Here is a 22,949-nt window from a genome sequence, read left to right on the forward strand (position 1 = left end):
TGTGCTTTACATGTTCGAAAAATGTATTTTGCTAGTAGTTAGTCCAATGGAAATTGACATACAACTCAAATTTTTAGTATATGGGCCCCAGAAGGGCCTGGAGGACATGTCCTCCACAGTTTCTGTGTTAATACACAGATAATCTCTTTCATATATTCATTCATTAGGTAATAAAGGACATCACAATCTCACACCGAGATATTCTATTCACAGCATTCCCGGTACCTAGTATTTTATTACAAAACATGACATAAAGCTTAAATTCAGTGAGATCCTACAACACATTAGCAATTAAATAAACTTGGAATATAAGAACATGCAACAAAACCCGGCACCTTTCTACCACAGGGAACCACTCTATATAACCCCTTCACAAACTGATCAAACTCCATCTTAACCCCAGGTGCATTTTTCATCTCTGACCTTCACAACTTTGGCTACTGGAAGTATTCTAATCTCCATTTGAGATATATTAATGCACAATTTATAGCATATATAATATGCTATAATTTATATAATATATAAATATAAATATATTTATATAATATAATGTTCTTAAGTCAACACATTCTTTCAGTTTAAATAACTCTGCTTTGCTAATCAAGCCAATTCTTGCAGTTTCTGCATGGAAGCTAGAAATGCAAATTCCTTGATCATCCTCACAACACTTCTGTGTACATGTTCATGCTTATTATAGCTACTATACAAACTGTCCTTGCAGAGAGATTTTACTAGTGCCTTAGGCAGTGTCATTAAAACTCTCAAAGAAATACATCCTAAGATCATGTTTGTCTTTATCATGACTGCAGAATAATACCCCACTCCTTCCCTAAATGTCTCCTAGCACTGCATTATCAGCAAATTTCATTGTAGCTATTTTCTTATGCTACAATCAGAACAAAAAAGCCTGAARTCTTATGAGTCACATGACAGATCTATAAGGGGATTCCTAACACTGACTTTTGGTCCAATAATACACATTTTAAAAGTGCCTCTAGTCTACTAATCTTATTTAATTTTTCATTAGGTGTAGGTAATAAGCACTTTACTGAAGTCTAGTTGAATAAATTATCACATTTCCTTAGTCTAGAAAATACGTAATAAAATTAGATAGCTGGCTAGTCACACATGACCTATCATGTCATATGTTACCCCATTTCTCATTAAATTCTAATTTAATTTCTAATTTTCTATTAATAAATCTTCAGCTATGCTTTTCATCAAAATTTCAAATCAGTACTACAATTTATCTAGCTCTCTATATATGCACATATATGCAGTGAGACACAATTTACTTCAATTCTTCTACTACTATTTTAGTAGAGAAAAACCTATAAATCACTGTAAGAAGAGGGGAGACAAATCTTTACTAAGTCAGGCTCCTCTTGTCTTTAATCTCATCCTTTGATTCCTGAGAAATAAAAAGGAGATCTAAATGCCTTGGAAGCTATGACAAGATGATTCACTTGAAATCCTATTACCTATGTAAATATTACAATTTTAAGGTAGAGGCATCAGATGAGATAATAATTAAATTACGGCAATTAAGATAACTAAGATATGACGAGCATGTCACCTGAGTAGAAGAGGTTTTTCTTTGCATTTCCTACTCATACTTCACCACAAGGAAAAACAGTATTTAGAAAGAGTCAAGCCAAACACTGCCAGTAACACGGTGCTGCTACTTGACAGAGAATTTATGTTCAGCTCTAACTGATGAATAATTATTTATCCTTTCCACGACAAACTGTCTTAATTCTCTTGGTTACTGATATAATAATACATTGCTCTCATAATTAAGTTTCATTCAAATGTAATTGCTTAAAATAATTTATGCATACTTTAGAATTACACATTTTAATAATGCATGCCATTCTATCAACTATATTTACAGAATATTTCAGATATTATGATTTCACTAAAATTTGTACTGACATCATAGGCGTTTCTTTCCAGGCTTTGGCTAAAACCTGGCAACCTCAGGAAATTCATTTCTGAAGAGCTATGCAATAAGAAAATACTCTGAAATACTATGAACACACAGTAATATTGTGCTCAGTTTTCAAAAAAAATTTATACCAGCCATGATATTTATTGAATGCAGGTCAGGTAGTGTATCACCCTTAAGACAGCATTTACCACTATTCATTCACAAAGCGAAGATTCGATTCTTTAATCCATGTCAGTTGGACATGCTGTCTCAGTTTTAAAATGTTCTACAGCACTTTGCCATACAGTATGTGCTTTGTCATATAAGAAACGTAAAGCATGGACTAAGTAAACATTAAATTAGTGCTGTCTAATTACAGCGTTACTTAATATTATGTAAACAAAATTCAGATTCTAACTTCAAAACACAAAAAATAAATGGAGAAAAACTAGCAGCACCATTTTTACCCAGAGAACAGGTACAACTTAGTTAAGCCCTGTGGGCCTTGAAAATATCTTTCTAAATTATCAACTCTTCTGAGTATATGGTCTCTGAAAATAATCTAAAAAGCACAGCTAAACAAGCTCATTTAAGCTCTTCAGGGAAAAATTACAAGCAATAATAGAGAAATACTCTGCTTTCAAATCTACAGATTTATAGTTTATAATAAAAGACATAAAATGTCCTCATGACTGGTCAATGCAATCCTAATAGAAAACAAAACTCCAGTGGTTTGATGACCATATTCCCTAGAGATCTGACATGTTTTACARATTTCAATTCATAAATAGTCTACAAGACTTTCAGCAGCCAAATTTAAAATTACATGGAGCACATTTTATTCTTAAATTAAAATTGCAGTCATGTAAATGCTCTATTTTTAAAAGCAACCCCCAAAAATTTTGTTTTGCAATTGCAGCAATTAATTATGAAGATGCCAGTACCAATACATAGCAAGTCTTGCATCACTAAAACTAGTGCATGCTGGTTAAYCCAGACATACTTTCTGAGCTCACTCATCAGATCACAAGATATTCATCACAGAGCCAAACTTACATTTTACTTGATGAAGACAAGTATGTTTTATTTGTCCAAAGACAGTATTATAATTCATCTGAGGGCATGAAAGAAAAACACAGTAGGCACCATTGGTACAACAGTGATCAGCAAAGGAAAATGAACAGCAATCAAATTACTTTTAATAATACACTGACTGAATATTTCAAAAAACCACACAAATACCTAAGATATTTAACTCATCTGGAGATGAACTCTAATGGAACGAAAATTAAGACCAATCCTTGGGATACCTGGTAAATTCCAGATAATAAGGCTTTCATCTTAGACCTTTATTAGGAATGGGATACAAAAGAAACACAACGGACGTGTACTTACTGTAGTTTATTTTTAACGTCTACAAAAGTAAAGCTATACAAATCGATTTTTTCCTTTAGTTCTTGGATTTTTTTAAACAACAAATTAGCAGCTCACTTTCTTATTAAGAATACTCGTGTTTCTGAACGAAGTCAGATGCTTGCCCTTGGAAAGCTACAAGATACAAGGAAAGACAGGCATGAGAATAAAACTATAATTCAGTGATCTCTAAGTAATATATATTGCCCTTTTCTCTTTCAGTACTTTCTTCCTCTCCTTCCAACCTTCATTTTATTATTTCCTATTTCTCAGCATTCAAGTTTCTCCTTAGGAAAGGGGAAACTTCCCCTCACTTCCTTCCCTTTATATATATTGTGCTGCATTTTTGGTATTGTTTTCCTGTAGTCTTGTTCAAATCTACCACGATTTCACAGAGCCCTACAGTATAAAAAAAACATAGTTGAAACACAAAAATTTGCAAGCAGGTCTAACAGAGGCTTTGAATAGCACTGGTACTTGAAATAATTGTTCCCTAATTCAGTACATCTGTCGCACAGCTCTGAGCAGGAATGTATTTTTACAAAGATTTCCCCTTCAAATATGACTACATAGTATTATATAAAAAATAATGCACTTTTTCTTTACTAGATAATGAATCTATGGTAAAGGCTGAGATTTAATTTGTATCAACTCTGGAAATACTTAAACGAGATAGTAATAACTTTCCCTTTCTAAAACTCTTTACTCAGAGTAGAACAGTTATCGATGAAATTAAAGGAAAAAAAACCCAAAGTTATTACGGAGAACATCTGTAGTTTAGTGCTACAACAGTGTTCCCAGAGATGAAGAACTAGCTCAGGTAGAATGAATTTTTATTTTAAAGATAAGTTTTTCCACACAGAAAATGCTTGTTCTGGTGTACAAAAAGACAAGCTGCAATTCTGCGTTTCGAATCCTAAGAACAGATACTAAGAGACAGGCAGGTCCAGCAAGATACTAAAAACGAATGAAACCATGTGCTCCACTTCATGACATTCAACACATATCCTCAAGTTCACAACACAGAAACGTCACTCTGGCAGGCTGTAACAACACTCCTAACACATTTTAACTTCTTTGAATCACAAAGTATATAAGCAAATAACATGCTTGTATTATTTGCTTAAAGCAAAAAATAACTGTGCTTTAAGAGTCATAGACCTGGTCAAATGCTATGTGCAATATAGTCAGTCTGATATGGGGGGGGTGGCCTAAATAGTGTGGATGTGGACATGAGGTAGCCTGTAATGCAGCCTCAGGAGGGGAGGCCAACTGGTTCCTGTTTCATAGAGCAGCCACAGCCACAGTAAACAACATACAATTTCACAGCTACCCTTGAATCTGTCATTTCCAGGTAACTTTTTTATGTTGCTAAGACAGCTTTTTAAGTTAACATGTACACCTAGACAAAAAGACATAACATCAGAACACAGACATGTTCAGAGATGCGTACAAGTGAAGTATGTTCATTAGAATTTACATTCACCTTCCTATTCTCTGCTTTAATATAAAAGTATATCTAGCTGGACTTCATCTACAGCTTTCTTAGATGAAGATGGAGTATCGTATTCTCAAACCTTTTCTAACCTTCAATGTCTTTGCACTACAGGTCTGCTGTACAAATTACAGCAAGAGGCAGAGAAACATTGATGCCTTTCATCTATTACAATCCGTACCCAAATGATGTTATTGTTTTTTCAACATCATAAATAAAAAGTAATTTCCTCACAAGTATTTCTCGCACATGTTCATTACTTTAAAAACAAAAAACAAAAAAAACCCAAACCTTTCAGTGGGCAGTTCTTTAATTTTTGAGCTTTTATCCTTTGATATAGAGCAAAATTTCTCTTCTAAAGACAAGTGTTCAAATAAATAGAATTTCAGTACTGGACCTCAGAAAGAATCCTACAGAAATAAACAAAACCATGCAGTGGCTTCATTTCTAAAATTTCTTACACTTCATATTTATATTAGCTAACTTTTCTAGTTACTGTGTCTGTCTCCACAATCTCTGTCTCCCTTTTCTTTTTCCCTGACTCAGCTCCTTTATAGAATTGTGTCTTCTTTTGGCATATGGTAAAAGGTGTTTCATAAACTGGGGGGAATAGAAGGTATTCATATGGAGAAAACAGATACAGTTTTTACATGAATTACAGCTACAATGAAACATTTATTCTCTGAGTATAGATCTTAATAAGTTACCATAGTATATCCTTGCATTAAGCTGAATGAAAGGAGAAAAAAGTGCCATGTTTAGTCACCATAAGCTACTTAAGAAAACCTTTTAATAGAAAAAAAATCAAATGAGTAATCAATATACACAGACAGTGAATGTCAGTGACTCACATGTCTTTATTTAAAAGTTAATTAACTATGTCCAAACGTTTTTATCTCGGCAGAAGCCTACTCCTTTAGATCCAATCATTTTCTCTTTATCGTTCTGAATCTGTGACATGACAATGATTTGCATGATTAAAGATACATGGCAAAATCTTATCTCTACCTAAATCAGTGGGAGTTTTCCTATTGACTTCAGAAGGATCATTAACTGCCTGCAGTCATAAAAACAGCACTTGGCAGTACTTGCCAGCTTTGGAAAGTTAGAACTGTCTTTTGCTATGAGATGGGCACTTCCCCTGTACCCTTCTACTTCTCTCAAACTTTAGTTTTTCTACTAGACTCACCAATGTTAAAATATTAGTTAAAAAAGCAGTCTGACACACAGGTGGTTACAAGAATCCAACAAATGAACAATAATAATATTAAACAAGTTCAGCACATGCCCCTATTTCTCGCAAGGCTTTGTTTAGCTGCACAGAAGTGAAACCTTATTGCTCTTTGTCTTACACACAGCTAAGCAAACTGCCAGTACTTAAACAGCAAACAACTCGTAACAATCACAGCAGGATCCAGTAGAAAGATGAGTCAAGATGCCTCTAAACACAAACACCTCTAGTTGCAAAAAAAAAATTGAAGGTTCTTTAAATAAAAAGTTGTTTCCTCTTGCTACTGACTGTGCTGCACAGTAGAAAGCTGTAATTCTCAGGTGGATTTAAAGCTCTCTCTCTGATCTTCTGCAATTGAGGTATGTCAGGGAGACGATGCATTCAATCTCCAGAGAGAAGAAAGATGCTGCTCACACAGCACTTCTACTCACCAGTCCATGCAGCAGCAATGGTGTTGGCTTTGAAGGAAGCCAACTGTCCTGCTCTCCCAGCCAGAGGTAAAGAATTGCATTGGTGGCCACTAGAGGGAGGAGGATTAGGAATACAGTAAATTGTGGGCAAAAGGCACCCATGATCAAATCACATGGGACAACCTACAAATCCCCCACCACTGCCAATAGGCAACAATTCTCAGATACTGCTATGGGCTGGGAGGTATTATCCGGCTGTTATCATCTCCTACAGAAGAGCTGTCAATATGCATCCTGAACTCTGGTGGCTAGAGGATAGGAGGGCTGACAAGGATCATGTGAAGTACACATACATACATACATACACACAGACACATATCCCTTATTTAGAGTTGCCTTCTGTTTTTTTTATCTCCTTACTTAAAACTTCAGATGTCCTTTATCAAGAAAGCTCCTGTGAAAAGCAAACATCCCAGCTTCAAGAGAATCTCAGGAGAAGCATCAGCAGAGACACACTGTGCCAAAATATACTGTATTTAACACAAAAATCTGCACATATTAAATGTAGTTGAAAACAAACAAAATTCAAAGTGATAAATGTTCTTTCACTAAATTAAGTTCTGAAGCATATCTGAAAGAAATATTTTCAATTAGTTACCCACAAAATTATGTAGTAATGTGTATCTTGCAATTCAGTTTACCCTTTAGCTTGACTGCCTGGTATGCGTCTTACCTCCAGCACAAGTGGCAGAACATTCTGACCAAGGCAAGTGATTCCATGCAAAGCCAACTTCATTGTCTCCACTGCCAGTGCGAGAGATGGGAACATTGAATTTATACCTTATACCCAAATTTTGTTCCTGTAGCAGAATCTGTAGTTGAAAATAACTGGTTATACCATTAAAACAGGCAAGCAGAAGGCAACTACAGTGATACTTAATCTAGGTGTGTGTTACATCTTGTAGAAAGAAAAACGTAATAAYGCAAGCCAAAATAGTTCTTTCAGGTATTTCCAAAAGAATCTGGACTAACTTTTAAAACATACACAATAATACTTTTCCTTTGTATAAGGTGAGCTTTCTTCACCACCACCCCCTTTTACTACCACAAATTCAGAACTTCTGTCAATTCTTTATTCTTGAAATAACAATTTTAGAAAGCTGACTTTCATGAAATTAACATAGAATCATAGAATCGATAAGGTTGGAAGGGACCTCTGGAGATCATCTAGTCCAAACCGCCTGCTCAAGCAGTCACCTAGAGCATGTTAGACAGGGTTGCATCCAGGCGGGCTTTGAGTATCTCCAGAGAAGGAGACTCCACAACCCCTCTGGGCAACCTGTGCCAGTGCTCTGTCACTCTCACAGTGAAGAAATTCCCCCTCACGTTCAGGCGGAACTTCCTGTGCTTCAGTTTCTGCCCATTGCCTCTTGTCCTGTCACACGGGACAACTGAAAAGAGTTCAGCCCCATCTCCTTGACACCCTCCCTTCAGGTACTTGTACACATTGATAAGATCCCCCCTCAGTCTTCTCTTCTCCAGGCTAAACAGGCCCAGCTCTTGCAGCCGTTCCTCATCTTAAATAATGGAAAATAATTTGGTAGCTGAATAATTTTCTGAGGTCAATGTTAGTTAAAGACACTACTGTGCAAAAATGAAACATGATTTTAAGTCCTAACTGAAATCTTGTGAGGAAAGACCCACACAGTAGATGTGAACCTAGTATTCTGATCTTGCTTATACTTCTTGGGACTATAGTATTAACAACAACAGAGGTCATTTCCCCTTATTGTATTAGCCAACAGAATTAGTTTGATGAAAAGGAGAATTAGCTTTTAATGAATACCGTTAACTCTCACTACAGCTTTAGCAACACTAGTCACTATGAGCTTTTGGTTATCCTCAGTTTTGAAGTGTCTTTAAACATACCACCTCTCCAACACTCTGCTCTCTTTATAAGTGTAGTCTTTGATCCTCTACCAAATATTTTTGTTGCTTATATATCATGTATGTTAAGATGCAGCAATCTGATATATCTTAGAGTTACCTCTCATTCCTTTCTAGTTTGTTACATTTTGCAGAGGCATATCTACCTATCTCTATTGGACAGAAAAGCAGAAAACTTCTAGGAAGAAGGTCAGTGGCACTGACTAAAAGAGGAAGGCATATAATCATCATGTAACTCATTCTATATGGATTCTCTAGTTTATCCGCAGCTGCAGTTGAAAAAAAAAGGTTCAGATGTTCAAAAATGTTGATGTAAATACCCAGGGAGCAATCTTTCTATACACAGAAGTGTCATATCTGGCTCAAACAAACCCTAAGCTSCAAAACTGGAAGCTGACAGAATATACTGGAGAAGTATCAACCTGTTCTTATCCTCTTCCTCCACATAACAGTAGGCTCGCTATTGCCYTTTGTCAGAGACTCGGTACAAGGACCTTGGTCCCATCTTCTTCTGTTAAGTTTTTATGCTCTGTACAATCCACTAGGAGCAACATTTGCCAAAACAACATACTTTAATATAGGTCAAATCATGATACTCTTGAGTATCTGTTCTCCATACTCTTGGTGTGTTTGTAAGAAGTACAGTAACAAATATGGTATACTTCACCCATAGGCCAGGTGCAAAACCAGGTATCTACAGATCTGTTAGGAAAGCAAAATGCACTCTATACACATCACCATCACAGCCTGATGCAGTTGCTATATGCTGTTTCTCAACACTTTCATGCATCAGAAGTATGCAGAGACACAATACGTATCCCATTTACAGTTTATGCTACCATTATTCTGAAGCACACTGAACACAGAAAGGAAACTCTTTCAGTGAGATTTCCTGGGGCATCCTCACTTTACCCCCCTTTTTCATCACAATGTTTGCCTGTCAATTTTGAAAGGTAAGAAAGTTGAATTAAAAAATTACTGCAAAATCGCAAACTTGGCAAGTTGTATGCTCTTTGTAAATGCTACCTATTTTGATTCCATTAATGGCCTCATCTTTCCTCATAATATAAGCACATAATCAGAAATATATAAATTATAACTTTACCATGACTATGAGATTTTCTGATGTAGGGCCTAGGGCTTCCAAAGACTCGGGTTCATCTGTTGGTCTCTTGTAATGGAAAGCTGTTCCAGCAACATCAAACTTTCTTGGCCAGTCAATAGTCCAGGCACCATTAATATAGTAGTCATCCTCTTCAGATTTTAAAGCTTAAAAAAAAATACAAGCCACCTAAAAATTGGAAGCAGCATTTACAATAGAGAAGCCATTGCAAATTAAACTACTAATATGTCAGATGTATGTGAACTTCACACATAAAAACCTTTTCTTTATCACTGGTCAAAATACTCCTCATGCAGTTTGACAATACTGCCTTTATCATAATCTTCAATGGGCAGGCATACTTTGCAGATTTCAACACACATGTGCTACAAGAAATAAAAGAGAATGCCACATGCAATTTGCAATATGTATTTAACCCTAAAGCTGAGCCCACCAGCAATKTATTCTGTTCATAGATGTATGTGCATACACATAGATGTATGCAGGTGTCAAATTTATAATCAGCTCCCAATCTAATCTTCAGATTATGTATTTTGTAGTATGGGAAAAAGTAAGCATAGGTATCTCAGATAATAAGCTGAGAGGGAAAAAAAGAGAAGGAAGACTGAGTCTGAAACATGGTCAAATTCATCTCTTGCTCCTTTATCCTGTGCTTTTTTCTTTTCAAAGCATAAATGCAAGATATTTATACCACGAGAGCAAATACTAGCTATGTCATCTCCAAAGAGGTCTTATTATTCCTAATTTACAGCCCTCACCCACAGAAGCACTGCAGGTAAAATATAAATTTCTTAGTAAATTGACCGATTAGGTTGGACAAGCAGATTTTCTTCAAGGACGTATGCTTGATATTTTACCAAACAGATTAAGTTTCTAAATATGAAACTGACTTTGTATCTTAAGATGAATATTCTGTTAATTAGATATTGAGTTCTTAACTTAAGGTAATAAAGAAGATTACTAGATTATTTGGCATTCATATTTACTTTAAAGAAAATGTGTTCTTAGAAGGAAAATGGTGACTGAAAATATGCAATTAAATGGAGATCTGGTCTTTGCTGAGACAAAACACTCCAACTTTGCTGGCCATGGAATCCACATCGCAATCATAAGTAATAATATATCTTGAGATAAAGCTTTATTCTCAACTACATCTTTGTGGGCAGATGTTTTAGCTTAAATAGTTAGGAAAACAGTAAACACCTCTTTCTATAGGTGACGCTATAAATGATGCTTAAATTTATTAAAATAGATTAGAGAGCATTTATACAAAGAGAAGATAGTTGGAGAAGCAACAACATTCTGGTGACAGTCACATTCAGCACAGGTTAGTAACCATTTCCATTGGTACCATAAGGTCTGAAAAAGAATKTCTTTCCATAGCATAGATCTAACTCCATTGAGTTCCCTGGATTTACTCTGGAATTGCACATATGCTTTGGGTGAAGAAAACTAGCTCTGACACATTCAGCTATAGCAAAATAATTCAGATTCCTTATGTCTATATGGGTTGTGTAGTACAAGAGAAGTAGCTAGCAAAAAACGTGAACAAGATAAATTGTAGGCAGTACTGTATTAAAAGAAAGGAGCAGAACTCCAAATATTTATCTGTCTTAAGTAGATATACGAAATAACGTAATAATAACTACAGCTGAACACCAATATTCTGTTTTATTGGTGACGTCACATTGCCACATAGCCAAAATTTCTGTCCACTCTACTTTCAAAAGATCTAGCTCAATGAATAGAATTGTCACAGGATCTCTCAATGCCAGCAAGACATATTCAAGTGCCTCTTATTCCACCACTGTTATTCCCAAATGTTTTCTTTTCAGTATGTCTACTCTCTATTAACAGCAAGTAACAAGATGAATTCTTGAATTACATTTGAGACATATAAATGAGAACAAATGAGACATATAAATGAACACAGGAGAGCAAATGTTCTCATATATGTTTTTACATAATTAATCATTCTGACCTTATATGCTATCAATTATATACTATATATACTCAAACTAATGTATAAAGTGAAGCAGTTCATTTTTACTTGTCTGCCTGCCAAAGAAAAATGCATTTGCATTGTGTAAATAGATCTGTTCAATGTCAGCTGTTATGCCTAGGTGAGGTTCATACAGCTGTGAGCAGCATTCCAATAATATAATTACATGACAATGTTGAAGCAGTGACACAATGCTATTAGCATATAAGACAGAAGAAACAAGTTAATATCCTAATCAAATCACTTATAAGAACTTGAGAACGCAGGAAGCCCAGGGAAACTAGCACTCCACACTGTCGCTTAAGGATGTAAGCGAAGATGTCAACCCAGACGAATTCATTTCAAGAAAGGTAACAGTTTTGCTCAACATACATTTTTTTCAGCAGCAGTAGAAACTGGCAATTTTSTTGTTGCTGGGTTATTTTTCGGACACATCAGTTTAAAAACAGATCTATTATGCAGTTGCAGAAACATGCACTCATGCTGGCACAACACAAGGAGTGATGCTGCTGCAGAAATGAGGAGCCAGAGATGGAAGGGAGGGAGGACACGTGCTGATTGAGTTAATAAAGTTGCCGAATGTCTAGCTGTAGCCTAAACATGAGGCAAGGGCTTGCAAAACAACTGGATCTTCACTTAGCAACTGTGAGATATTTGTTACGAGTCAGCCTGCTAACTGAAAGGAAGAAAGAAGAAACCTTGAAGCCAATGTTAGAGCTACAGAGGGAGGTTGTTCTCAATTTTTGTGCGTTTCCAAATGGAGTAATTGATTTCTTAGACTGTGCTCACAGATTTGGCAGCAGTGCATATAAAACCAAAAATAATAATATGTTTACATGGTTATTTTCAGCTGAATCAGTTCCCTAATCCGGTTCACAGAGTGACTACACAAAACACTGGCCTGGAACACCAGACAGAACTCCATAGAGATAAGGAAGGAGCAGGGGAAATTGACACTGCCACTAATGAAATGTCTTTAAAACAACACCCTTGAGGTACCTATTTTAACAAGATAAACACATTTTTAACTACCTAATGATTGTATAGTGCTTTTAAGGGAGGAGACAAACTATAACCACTCCCTTCCCCAGGAACTGGTGATCCAACACTAGTTCATGCTCACAATACAAAGCATCAGAAACAAAATGAAATGGCTCCTCAAAGTCGGTAAGATTACATTTCATTGGAATGTAAAGGCTCGTTTGCAAGTCGGAAACACAAGGAATCAGTGAGGGAGAAGAATCTCCCATTTGCGTTAGCAAGGGCTTCTGTGATTTTACATTTTCAAATTGGCGGCCAGATTAAATACCAAAGAAGCTGCCTATATTTTTTATTTAAGCAAAAAATTTGGTGTTTTTCTGCCATTTTATATAGATTCGCCAATCTAAYGGCTTTTCCGGATCACTTTCCTTTGCTTATAAATTAGAAGAGTAACAAACTTAACTGTGGCAGCTAAGAGTATCTCCTTTATTCTGTCTTTGAGCTACCCAATTTTAATTTGAATATAACATTAATACTGGTGATTTTAAAGTTACAAATGACCTTCTGACAACGTGGTTATTAGCATAAAATGACCAAGATAGGATGCACTGTATGCCTCTCTCCCACCGCCTCTGACTGACGTGTCAAGTCCGAGGTATGTAAGCAACCTTACCAGCGGTATATTTTGACAAGGGTGGGGAGGGGCTGGGCAAAGTGTGATCCTGAAAGAATAATAAACATTCCTTGTTGCTAGAGTAGTGGATGTTATTCTTCCTGCAGAATAGAGGGAGACTGATAATCTGCTGAATTATGGGAGAGTGGGGGCAAGCAGAAAGAAAAGTAGACAACTAGAAGTAGCAGGTACCATCAGTAATACAATCAATTTAGAGATTAATATACCTCCTTCAAACTCATACTTACCCACATAGTATTCCTTTCCAACACATTAATGTTACAGATACACCAAATGCACATTTTTGTTCTTATGGAGTTAAGATTCACAAAGTAGCCTAGTCAACTGCTGTTCAGCCTAAAAAACTAACAGCTTTTGGTAATGTTAATCTGTTAGTTTGCAGTACAACTCATCAGCTCTCTGAGCCATTTTTGAGTGAAAATTAGGTGTTCTTGCATTACTGTGAACTGAATGCTTAGCACTTCAGGACACAAAAACTTTCAGAAATGCCTATTTTGAGTTTGATGAAGCCAGATTAGTACATATTAGAATTACAAAAATGCAAGGCAAATATAAGACAATTCTTAAAAAAAGAAAAGATAATCTGAGAATTGGAATTTAATTCTGTGCTTCACCACAGGCTTCCTGAATGATCTCAATTAAGCCATAGAGTTTTTCTGTGCCTCATTTCCCTTATATATAAAATAGGAATGGCACTGAGTACCTACAACACAGAAAAACTGTGAAATTAGTATGTTAAACTATGTTACAGTAGAGACAGCATTGTTTAAAAGATCATCTAAGTCACTTTGGCTGTTGTTGAAAGATTGTTCCAAGAATAACACGGTGCTTTAAAATAGTACAGTCCCCTCACAGAGACTTGCCCAGGTTGGGGAGACTCACAGAGTGAGACCGCAGATCATGAAAGAGTTCCTCATCTACTTCAGCTCAATGTCTGACACTTTGAACAGTGAAGTTTACCTGATTTTGCATTGATGTGGACAAGGAGGGTTCACCTGCTGCACTTCGTTAGCTCTGCTTCAGCAAAATACATCCTAAACAACTGCTGCTCTTTTTGCACCTCTCTGACTGCCGTCTAAACTACCATTCCCTCCTTTGCTTCTACTATGCATACTACTTCCTGCTTGGCCAAACCAGAAAATTGTATCTTCAAATCAATCATAAAGTTTATCTTAGTAACAGTCTGCTACGTAAACCATCCTCTTACCAATGTAGTTCTTTGACATTGCCACTTCTTTTATTTCAATGTGCACAGAACCTCTTGGAATCTGAATCACTTCCATATAGCCTGTAAGATAAAGATATATTATTTAAGATAACAACAAGAAATAACATTTAAATCATGAAACTAACAGTCAATTTTTTACTATTAACAATTAATAAGATATGAGAGTCAAATGTACCTGAATTATTTTCTTCATGAGATGTAAAGGAAAACTTTTTAAATTTCAGACACAAAAGTGAAAATGATAGCAAGAATTTAACATACAGTCAGCAACTCCTTTTTTTTTTTTAACACTAATAAAGACTTTTCAACAATGAATCACAAGTAATTAAGGTACAAATTGACCTCAAGTTCACAAGATAATTCAGGCTGAAGGGGTCTCAGAATGTCATTTAGTCCAACTTCCTACTAAAAGCAGGATCAGCTAGGAGATCAGACCAGGTTACTCAGGGCTTTATCCAGCTGGCTCTTGAAAGCCTCCACAGATGAGATTGCCCAGCCTCTCTGGTCAACCTGGCCCACTGCTGGACTGTCTACATGGGGAAAAAGTTTTCCCTTATATGCAGTCTGAATCTCTCTTGTTTCAACTTACAGTCTTTGTCCCTCATCCTCCCACCATGCACCCACCACCATGAACAGCCTGGCTGTCTCTTCCCTATGACCTCCTCTTTGGTATTAGAAGGTTGCACAAACTTTCTCTTCTCCAGGCTAAACAAAGTTCGTTCCCTCAGACTTTATGCACAGTGGTAGTGAGTATTCCAGCCCTCAACAAGAGGCCCTCTTGGTGGCCTCCAGTGGCAGTCACTCAGTCCAGCCCATCAATATCTTTCCTCTATCAGGGGGCCCAAAACTGGACATGATACTRTAGATGCAATAGTACTATTAATAATATGAAGATGGCAATGCTAATACTGCATTCTACGAGCTAAGCTTTCAACTAAGTGCTCATATACGTTTCCTGAGATCTTAATAACAAGAACTCAGAGATGCCTCTGGATTTTTTCTATCCTAATATTTCATGTATGATTAAATATCAGATTGCATCACACACATTAAAATTGTGCACATCATTTCATTTAACATATGACCATAACTAATGAATAAAGACAAACTGCATACTTCTTTTTAAGTGCACTGAAGTCCAAGAGAACTAAGTGTTGAGTAATTAAATAAATTGTATTCTACATAAATCCAAACTATCACTGAAAAAAAAATCCAACCATGCTAAAGGAAGTCAAATTTTCTAAATGAACTACAACTGCAGTTATGGTGTCCGCATGAATGATCAGCAGCAATGCCATGCTGAAAATCAGCTGATCACTGTATTTGCAAAATAGTCATCAAATACATTATACAACAGAATGGATGTATATATGCATACCTCCTCTGGGCAATGAATCATTGAAGAAACCTTCAATGGCTTCACATGTACTCCCATCTCCTCCACAAACACGACATCTATCTTCCTTTGCATCAGACCCCAAAATATTATCACAACCTACATGCTGAGAACAGGTGAGAAAAAATATTGTGGATGGTGTTTCTTTGCACCATTATCTTCACAGTTTTTTTGAAGTGTTTCTCTAAAGTTTGAGATATTCAAGTCTCTGTTTACCTGCTATGTTTTGGATAGCTGTTATCATAAGTGGATCTTCACTTACCAGAGGAAGAAAATAAGGAAGTGGAACAGTCCACATTTTGTTTTATTAATTAAATTTTGATTAATAATATTTAATCTTTCTACAGTGACTTTCATAAGGGAATCTCACTGCATTTCACAAATAATTACTATGGTTATTAAGAAATGATTTGTGCAATTTTTATTTAATATTACAAGAGGTAATTGTGTTTCATCTATATTGCTTTGCTAAAGGAAATATTTGCTGTATTCTCTAAGCACTTATGCAACTTAAATAGTATGTTTGTTTCCAAAGGAATTTACAGCTTGACAGACCATCTTTCCACATCCTGCAAGCAAAGCTTGTGGTTACTCTATGCAATCCTAATTATTTTAATAAGAAGTTTGAATTTAAAGGGTAAACGACTTCACTGCAAGAATGAATACAGAATGAAGCTTAGTGAAAGGCTGAATTACATGCTATTTTACACAGGATTTGAAAGCCTTTGGAAAAAACATAAGAGCTCTATAACTGATCATAAACAGTACACTTCTGATTATCTACTTGGAAAATCTATCTACAATGAACAATTAACTTCCTATAACTTATCAATTCATCCCAATTACACAGATATATGGCAGCTACATAAACTTAGTTTTAATTGGGTTTACTGCCTAACAGTACTATTTACCATCTTGTAAATAGAAAATAYATTGGTCACATAAGAATTTAAAACATTTTAATTAATTGACAAATTAATATTCTAACCAGAGCATGTATGTTTCAACCTTCTGATTCACCAAGACAGAGACCTGATTTTACTACATATTTCATTCTCATTTCTAACAATTTAATAAACAACATTTTAATGACAACAAAAAAAACTGTAAACTTATATTTTATTGCAAAATGCAAAATCTAATTCTGATCTTTCTAAAATTTGTCTTGAATTCAAATTATCTTTGTATTCATTTTTGTGGAATTGTCAATAATACCAGCAAATGATTATCATTTTTAAAAGATTTCTCAAAAGTACTAACATCTTCTTATGTATAAAGCACATCAGAATTCCATACCACTTCCAGTTTACTTCCTATACTTTGTTTTGATAAGCTTGCTAATACATGGCAAATGCTTTTGATCTCATCACGTTATTCAATAAACAAACCTCCAACCCTCAGTTTAGCGAAGTACTCAAGCATAGGGTTCAGCTTCAGGTAAGCTAGTGATTTCAGTGAAATCAAACAATTTTAAGAGTCAACGGCACTACTAAGATGTTTAGACTTAAGTACATAATTAAATGCTCTGCTAAACTGAAGCAGCAGCGGGATGAACGTAATCGAAAATATGTCAGGTAACACCAATTCTCTTCAAGTTCATGTAATACCGTTCTACTGGAAGCTTACGAGAAAATCAAATCTTAAGTAAAGGGAAAATAGTTGCATGGTTATGCAATCTTTTTCATAGAACTACAGAGCAATATTGATTACTTCCTGTTTTGATTATACTATCAACTGAATTGTTTGCAACAGGCTGACCTAGACAGAAATGGATAAAATTTCCACATATACTGTCTTTCAGCCAGAGCGGAGTTCTAACTGGAATGATGGAACAGGCTTTGAAAGCATATAAAGAATCTGTTTGTCTCCTGTTGCCTCTTCCAGTGATTCTTCCAGAAAGAACAGAAAAGTAACGTAAGAGAGAAAAAATGCAGAATTCTAGATATAACTGCTTTAATATCTAAGAGAAGCTACCGAAATTCAAATGATTTGTCTCATCTATGCAAATACTTATCTTTTCGTCTCAATCTTACCCCTTCATTAAGAACTTGGCTTTTAAACAAGCTTGTTTTGCATAGATAATAAGTGAGTACCAGCACCAAGTATAGGAGGAAGGACAACAAATACCAGACAAAAAATAATTCAGAAGTATTTTATAAAACATATGTAACCTTGCATTCTCCATTTATACAGATATCCAGTGAATCAGCATTGCACTGAGTTCCATCTATTACTGCAGGAGCACGTTCAGTGTAAAAATTATAACCTTCAGCCAAGCAGTTTAATGCACACGGTTTAACCCCACCTAGACAATGAAAGCAAAGAAAAAAATAACAGAATTCTTGAAAAGTTAATAACTAAAAACAGATACATAATCAGATCTGAAATTTATAATCTTATCTCATACCTGACATACATAACATATACACTTTATTTTACTTCCCCTGATTGATTTCTCTACTTCAGCTCATAGCAAGATATGGCAAGGTTGGCTGGTTCCATAATGATTCCATTATGTTAATACCACCCTAATGATTATTGAACAATTTAAAATAATAAAGACACCACTTCACCATTTGAAAAACATGAATAATGAAATAATGTAGTTCTAGTAAACTGTCAGTGTAAATTTCAAAAATCATGATCAGACTCTATTTCAGTTAGAAATCTAGTCCTATAACTTGAATTATACTACAAGTCTGGCCAGATGATCAAAACGGTCCCTTCTGGGCTCATAATCTAAAAAACTAAGAATAAAATCATCCAATTCAAATAAATAAATAAATAAATTAAAACTCAAAGGAGGCCACGGACTTACTCATGCAGAGTTTAGACCATAAAAAGACAAAACAATCAAAGGGCAACCTCTGAACTCCAGAAGATAACAGAAACCACATTAAGCTTGATTAAAGTGTCTGGAGAAGACAAAACAATTACAATAGTCTCTCCTGCTTCAAAATATCCTTTTTCTGCACATTGCAATTATTTATAACTCAATAGTTGAAGTAATCTTTAGAGACTTTGGTAAGTGCTATTTCCCCTTTTCCTCATACTCTCACCTTGGGTAAGAAGAACAAGATTTTTATACTGAACTCATCGCTGCAGCATCAAAGGCACTTACAGGTCACCCATAAGGTCCCTAGCTCTATTGTGACTGTGGGTTGAAAAAGGCTCCACATTTTAGAGTCCCTAGAATGATGCTCATTCCCTTTCATAGAAAAGCAAAACATTACCAAAATACAGACAGCTCTTCTTTAACATTTTCAACTATTGACAAAAGTACAAGGTTAGCAARCTTAGCACATAGTAAGTATATTGATTAAAACATTCTATTAACAGATGTTACTTTCTAGATAATATTTATATGACTTCAAAGACTTCAAGTATGTTAGTATATTTGCAAAGTTACACATTACCTCCAGTGTAGGGTTTCCAGTTATAGTACTTTCCCCGAAAAGGCATATTATCAAAGTCTGCACATTGTTTTTCTCGAAAATCACGGGCCCCTGAAGGACATGGCTAAAACCATAACAACAAAATGGTCAATTTCTTGGAAATATCAACATAAAAGAAAATGCATATATTAAAAATAAAAGCGCAAGAGACTAGTATGGTTGTTCCCTGCTTTATTTTTGTGGCTCTGATTCTGACACTTGTTTTACTCCTTTTCAACTGATGTTCAGGTTGAAGTGTCCATTTTGTAGTCTTCAGCAGGCATGAAATAACTAAAGTGATTTAAACCAAGTTAAGTGTTACAACAGTTTACATGTAACTCAACAGTCAAAATATTGTCAAAATATGCTTCATAATCAATTCATCAGATATCTTCCCACAAATACACATAAAATCCAGCCAAAAAATGAAAACAAAAAACATTTTGGTAAGAGCTCTAGGCTCAGTTTTTACAGTTATACTGAGATCTGGTTTTAAGACATAAATAATCAAAATTAAAACACTTTTTAGAGAGCTGCAGACTATTATCACCTTTGTTTATAAGCAGCTTTGAAAAAAAACATTGTTTAAGGTTGAGAATGAGACCAGATATGATGTTTGGTCCTGATTCTTGGCAGTATCGAAGGGTAGAGAAATCAAAACTGCTTTCATTTAAATTTTCACTAATTCTCATTACCAGTTACAGATCTGGAAGGTAGCTTCCTTGTTTGGAATAAAGGTATATATAGGTGAAACTTATGTTAGAAGAGAATTACAGAAGAAACTGAATTCTCTGCAATTTTTCACATTTTTCATCTGCAGGTTTAGTTTTGAAGTAGTAATACCAACTAACCTTGAATACCCATAGTATTCAAATAGCATATTAAACATCGCAATAGATGTTTAATTAGCTGTTCTAACTGGAAGCTTCATCAGATTAAGTATTTGAAATACAGATTAAAATCATTTTTAGACTGAAAAAGAGAAAACTTGTTTGAAATAAACTGTAGTTGCTAATAAATATTACTATTTTATGAGCAACAGAGGAGTCTATTTTATGGCACTTTTACTAGTCTTCCTATATACATAAGCCAGTTAGTGCTGTTCAGGAATTTGAAGAGCATTCAAGTGAAAGGGTCTGTATAAACATTCACAGTAAAAATTACTGCACAATGCAAATATTAACATAATAATTATAATTCTCAGAATACATTAATCAAGCTCCTCTCACAGCCAGCCCATTGTACTATAATTCAGAAACTACAGAAATTGTCTCCAGTTTTAAAACTGGCATAAAATAAACAAAAACACTAGACATCAGATAGTCTTGCAATTTAAAATTTTCTCTATAAAACACTCCTCTATCCTTTCTAATTAAAAATATATTTTGAATATGTTTACCAGTACACACTGGTACTGTTAATACTTTTAATTCTATAATCTTTTAGATCATAATACTGAGAATAAAACATAATTGCCTGTAAATAACATAAATTTTGAAAAAGCAAAATAAACTACTGTAAATTTGCCTTTTTAAATTAGTATCAGCAATTAGATTCACCTTTTTGCATCATATTCTTCAAGCAGGAGACCTGACCTACTTCAAAGCTTGAGTCTGAATCTAATACTGGTCACTATATCCACTCTTCAATTCCAAATGCTTAGATACTAACTTACAAGCCTGGTATTTAAACTACCATTATACTACCATGAAGCCACCATTAAAAGTTAATTAAACCACCACCATATACCACAAAAATCACCAAAACCTTTTTTGAAGTAGTTACATTAGGACAACACAATAAAGTATGAATAAAAAGAAAGAAGGAGCATGACTTCCACTTTTAAATTGTTAAAACAAATTCTTGTGATCTGACTTTTCAGATGTAGTCTTACGTCTCCTGTTTGATGGTGCTCTTGGATGTATTTTGAGGCAGGCAAAGCAGAGTCTTTCCTTCACTCTACTAAGTATCACTCAGTTTTGGCCACAATTTAAACTGCTTAAAATCACAGTTTGTCCCCTCTTACTTTCTTAAAGATACACCACCAACCACATACATGCAGACATGCTCAGCCTGGAATCCCGCTGCTGACAAGAGCAGAGGCAAGGCTGGGTGAACCCAGGAGAGGTTACAGCGATGGTGGGAGCAAAGCCACTCATTCATCACACCTGGGCAGAACACAGAGCGGCTGAATGAATACTCCACTCTGAAGATACAGCAAGGGGAGGAGCTCCTCTACATTTAAGACCACTCTCTCTGCATCGAGCATCTCCTACTTTTCTCAGGTTGCCACTGAGATAACAGCTTTCAAAGAGAAGTGCAAAGGTATAGGAAACTAGATTTCCAGGGATTCATCCACTGACAAACAGGACTTAAGCAACCCTTTTCCTGAAAGCATCGTATATGCAAGGAACAACTGTCACTTTCCACAGTGTGAGAAAGAGCCGATCTGAATGATCAACGCTAGGATCTACCAGTCCATACTTCTCCGGAATAACATCCTAGCTTCCAGCTTACTCATTCCAGTAAAAGTCTTGTTTTTTAAGGTGTAGAAATAGTTGCTGTCATTGAAGAGGATCACCGCTGCAACTGCACAAGACAGATGCATACTGAAGTATTTAGTTGTTTAACCTTTTTCCTTAGAAATAATTTGTTTTCTATGAAAAACAAAAGCTAAAAACCCATTCTCTCAGTTTGCCAAACCACTGAAGAAGGAATGACAAAAGAAGAAGAAAAATTTAGGAAATAAAAGAGTTTGGGTTGCTTTTGTTTTGAAACATTCTACRGCATTGAGAACTTAGATGTAACTTAACCTTCTTAAGCCAAGTATTRCTTCAGCGAAGTTTGCAGAGAGAATACGACCTCCGATGAGGAGACAGACTGAAAGCCTGTCAAACTCTAGGTTTTTTCGCATAGCCACTACATCTCTGTATGACCTAAAAATACCACCTATATAAAAATAAATTATCTGCAGGAATGCAAGATTTCTCAGTATTTTTTTTTTTGGTTTTTGCAGTTTTCAGTCCTGTAGATTAAATCCTTGCCTCCTACACTGTGAGCACAGTTAAACTGGTTTCATACACTAACAATACCAAAGCTTTTGGCTCTAACAACACAAATCCATTAATCTATCAGCAAATTTCATCATCACCTTTGTAAAAAATATATTTCCATTTTAGTGGCCATATCCTCTCAATGAATACTGACAAGTGCTAGCATTCATCTCAGGATCTTGCTCTTCCTCTGAATCACTGATTTGAACACACTGAACCATTAGTTTGAATTCTAGTTTCAGCTGGCTTTAGTAATGTCTTCAGCCAGTCCTCTTGACGACTGCAGTTACCAAATGAGCCTGAAGCCTGCAACCTCCTGTAGTCTGAATTATAAAACACAGTCTACACTTGCAAGAAATTTTTCTGTTGTATATTTTTATTTCCTATCTTTCTGAGTACCTCACTGCTACTCTAGAGGAAGTAACTCAAGAAATGCATTCAATACAGTCTGTTCGTGTTTCCAAATTCTCTTGGGAGACTGCAAAACATGAGGCAGGACCCCAACAAATACATAGCACCTTATAATCTGGTCTGAGGAAGGTCCTGAGTAGAACACGATGAAATGATTCAAATTTTGAGTGAAAACACATTGAATTTAGAAAGAGTATCAAA

At 35.4% G+C, this 22,949-nt stretch overlaps 1 protein-coding gene across 3 annotated transcripts in view; it reads right to left on the reverse strand.

The window, feature by feature from the left end:
* Positions 1–22,949, reverse strand: part of ADAMTS6 (ADAM metallopeptidase with thrombospondin type 1 motif 6) — a 155,909-nt gene that overhangs the window by 25,652 nt on the left and 107,308 nt on the right. For 2 of the 3 annotated variants that reach the window (XM_085322418.1, XM_085322417.1), the window contains exons 15-20: positions 19,267–19,369; positions 18,022–18,155; positions 15,833–15,956; positions 14,434–14,514; positions 9,532–9,695; positions 7,213–7,351 (exon numbers count right to left, since the gene is read on the reverse strand). In XM_085322418.1, coding sequence (XP_085178544.1) covers positions 7,213–7,351; positions 9,532–9,695; positions 14,434–14,514; positions 15,833–15,956; positions 18,022–18,155; positions 19,267–19,369 — 745 coding nt within the window. Of the gene's footprint in view, positions 1–6,500; positions 6,590–7,212; positions 7,352–9,531; positions 9,696–14,433; positions 14,515–15,832; positions 15,957–18,021; positions 18,156–19,266; positions 19,370–22,949 lie in introns of all 3 variants that reach the window. The other variant, XM_085322419.1, reaches the window with a different exon arrangement.

The sequence above is a fragment of the Rhea americana genome, unplaced genomic scaffold, assembly GCF_003343005.1.
Source record: "Rhea americana isolate MKP2758 unplaced genomic scaffold, rheAme1 scaffold_77, whole genome shotgun sequence".
Classification (NCBI taxonomy): domain Eukaryota; kingdom Metazoa; phylum Chordata; class Aves; order Rheiformes; family Rheidae; genus Rhea; species Rhea americana.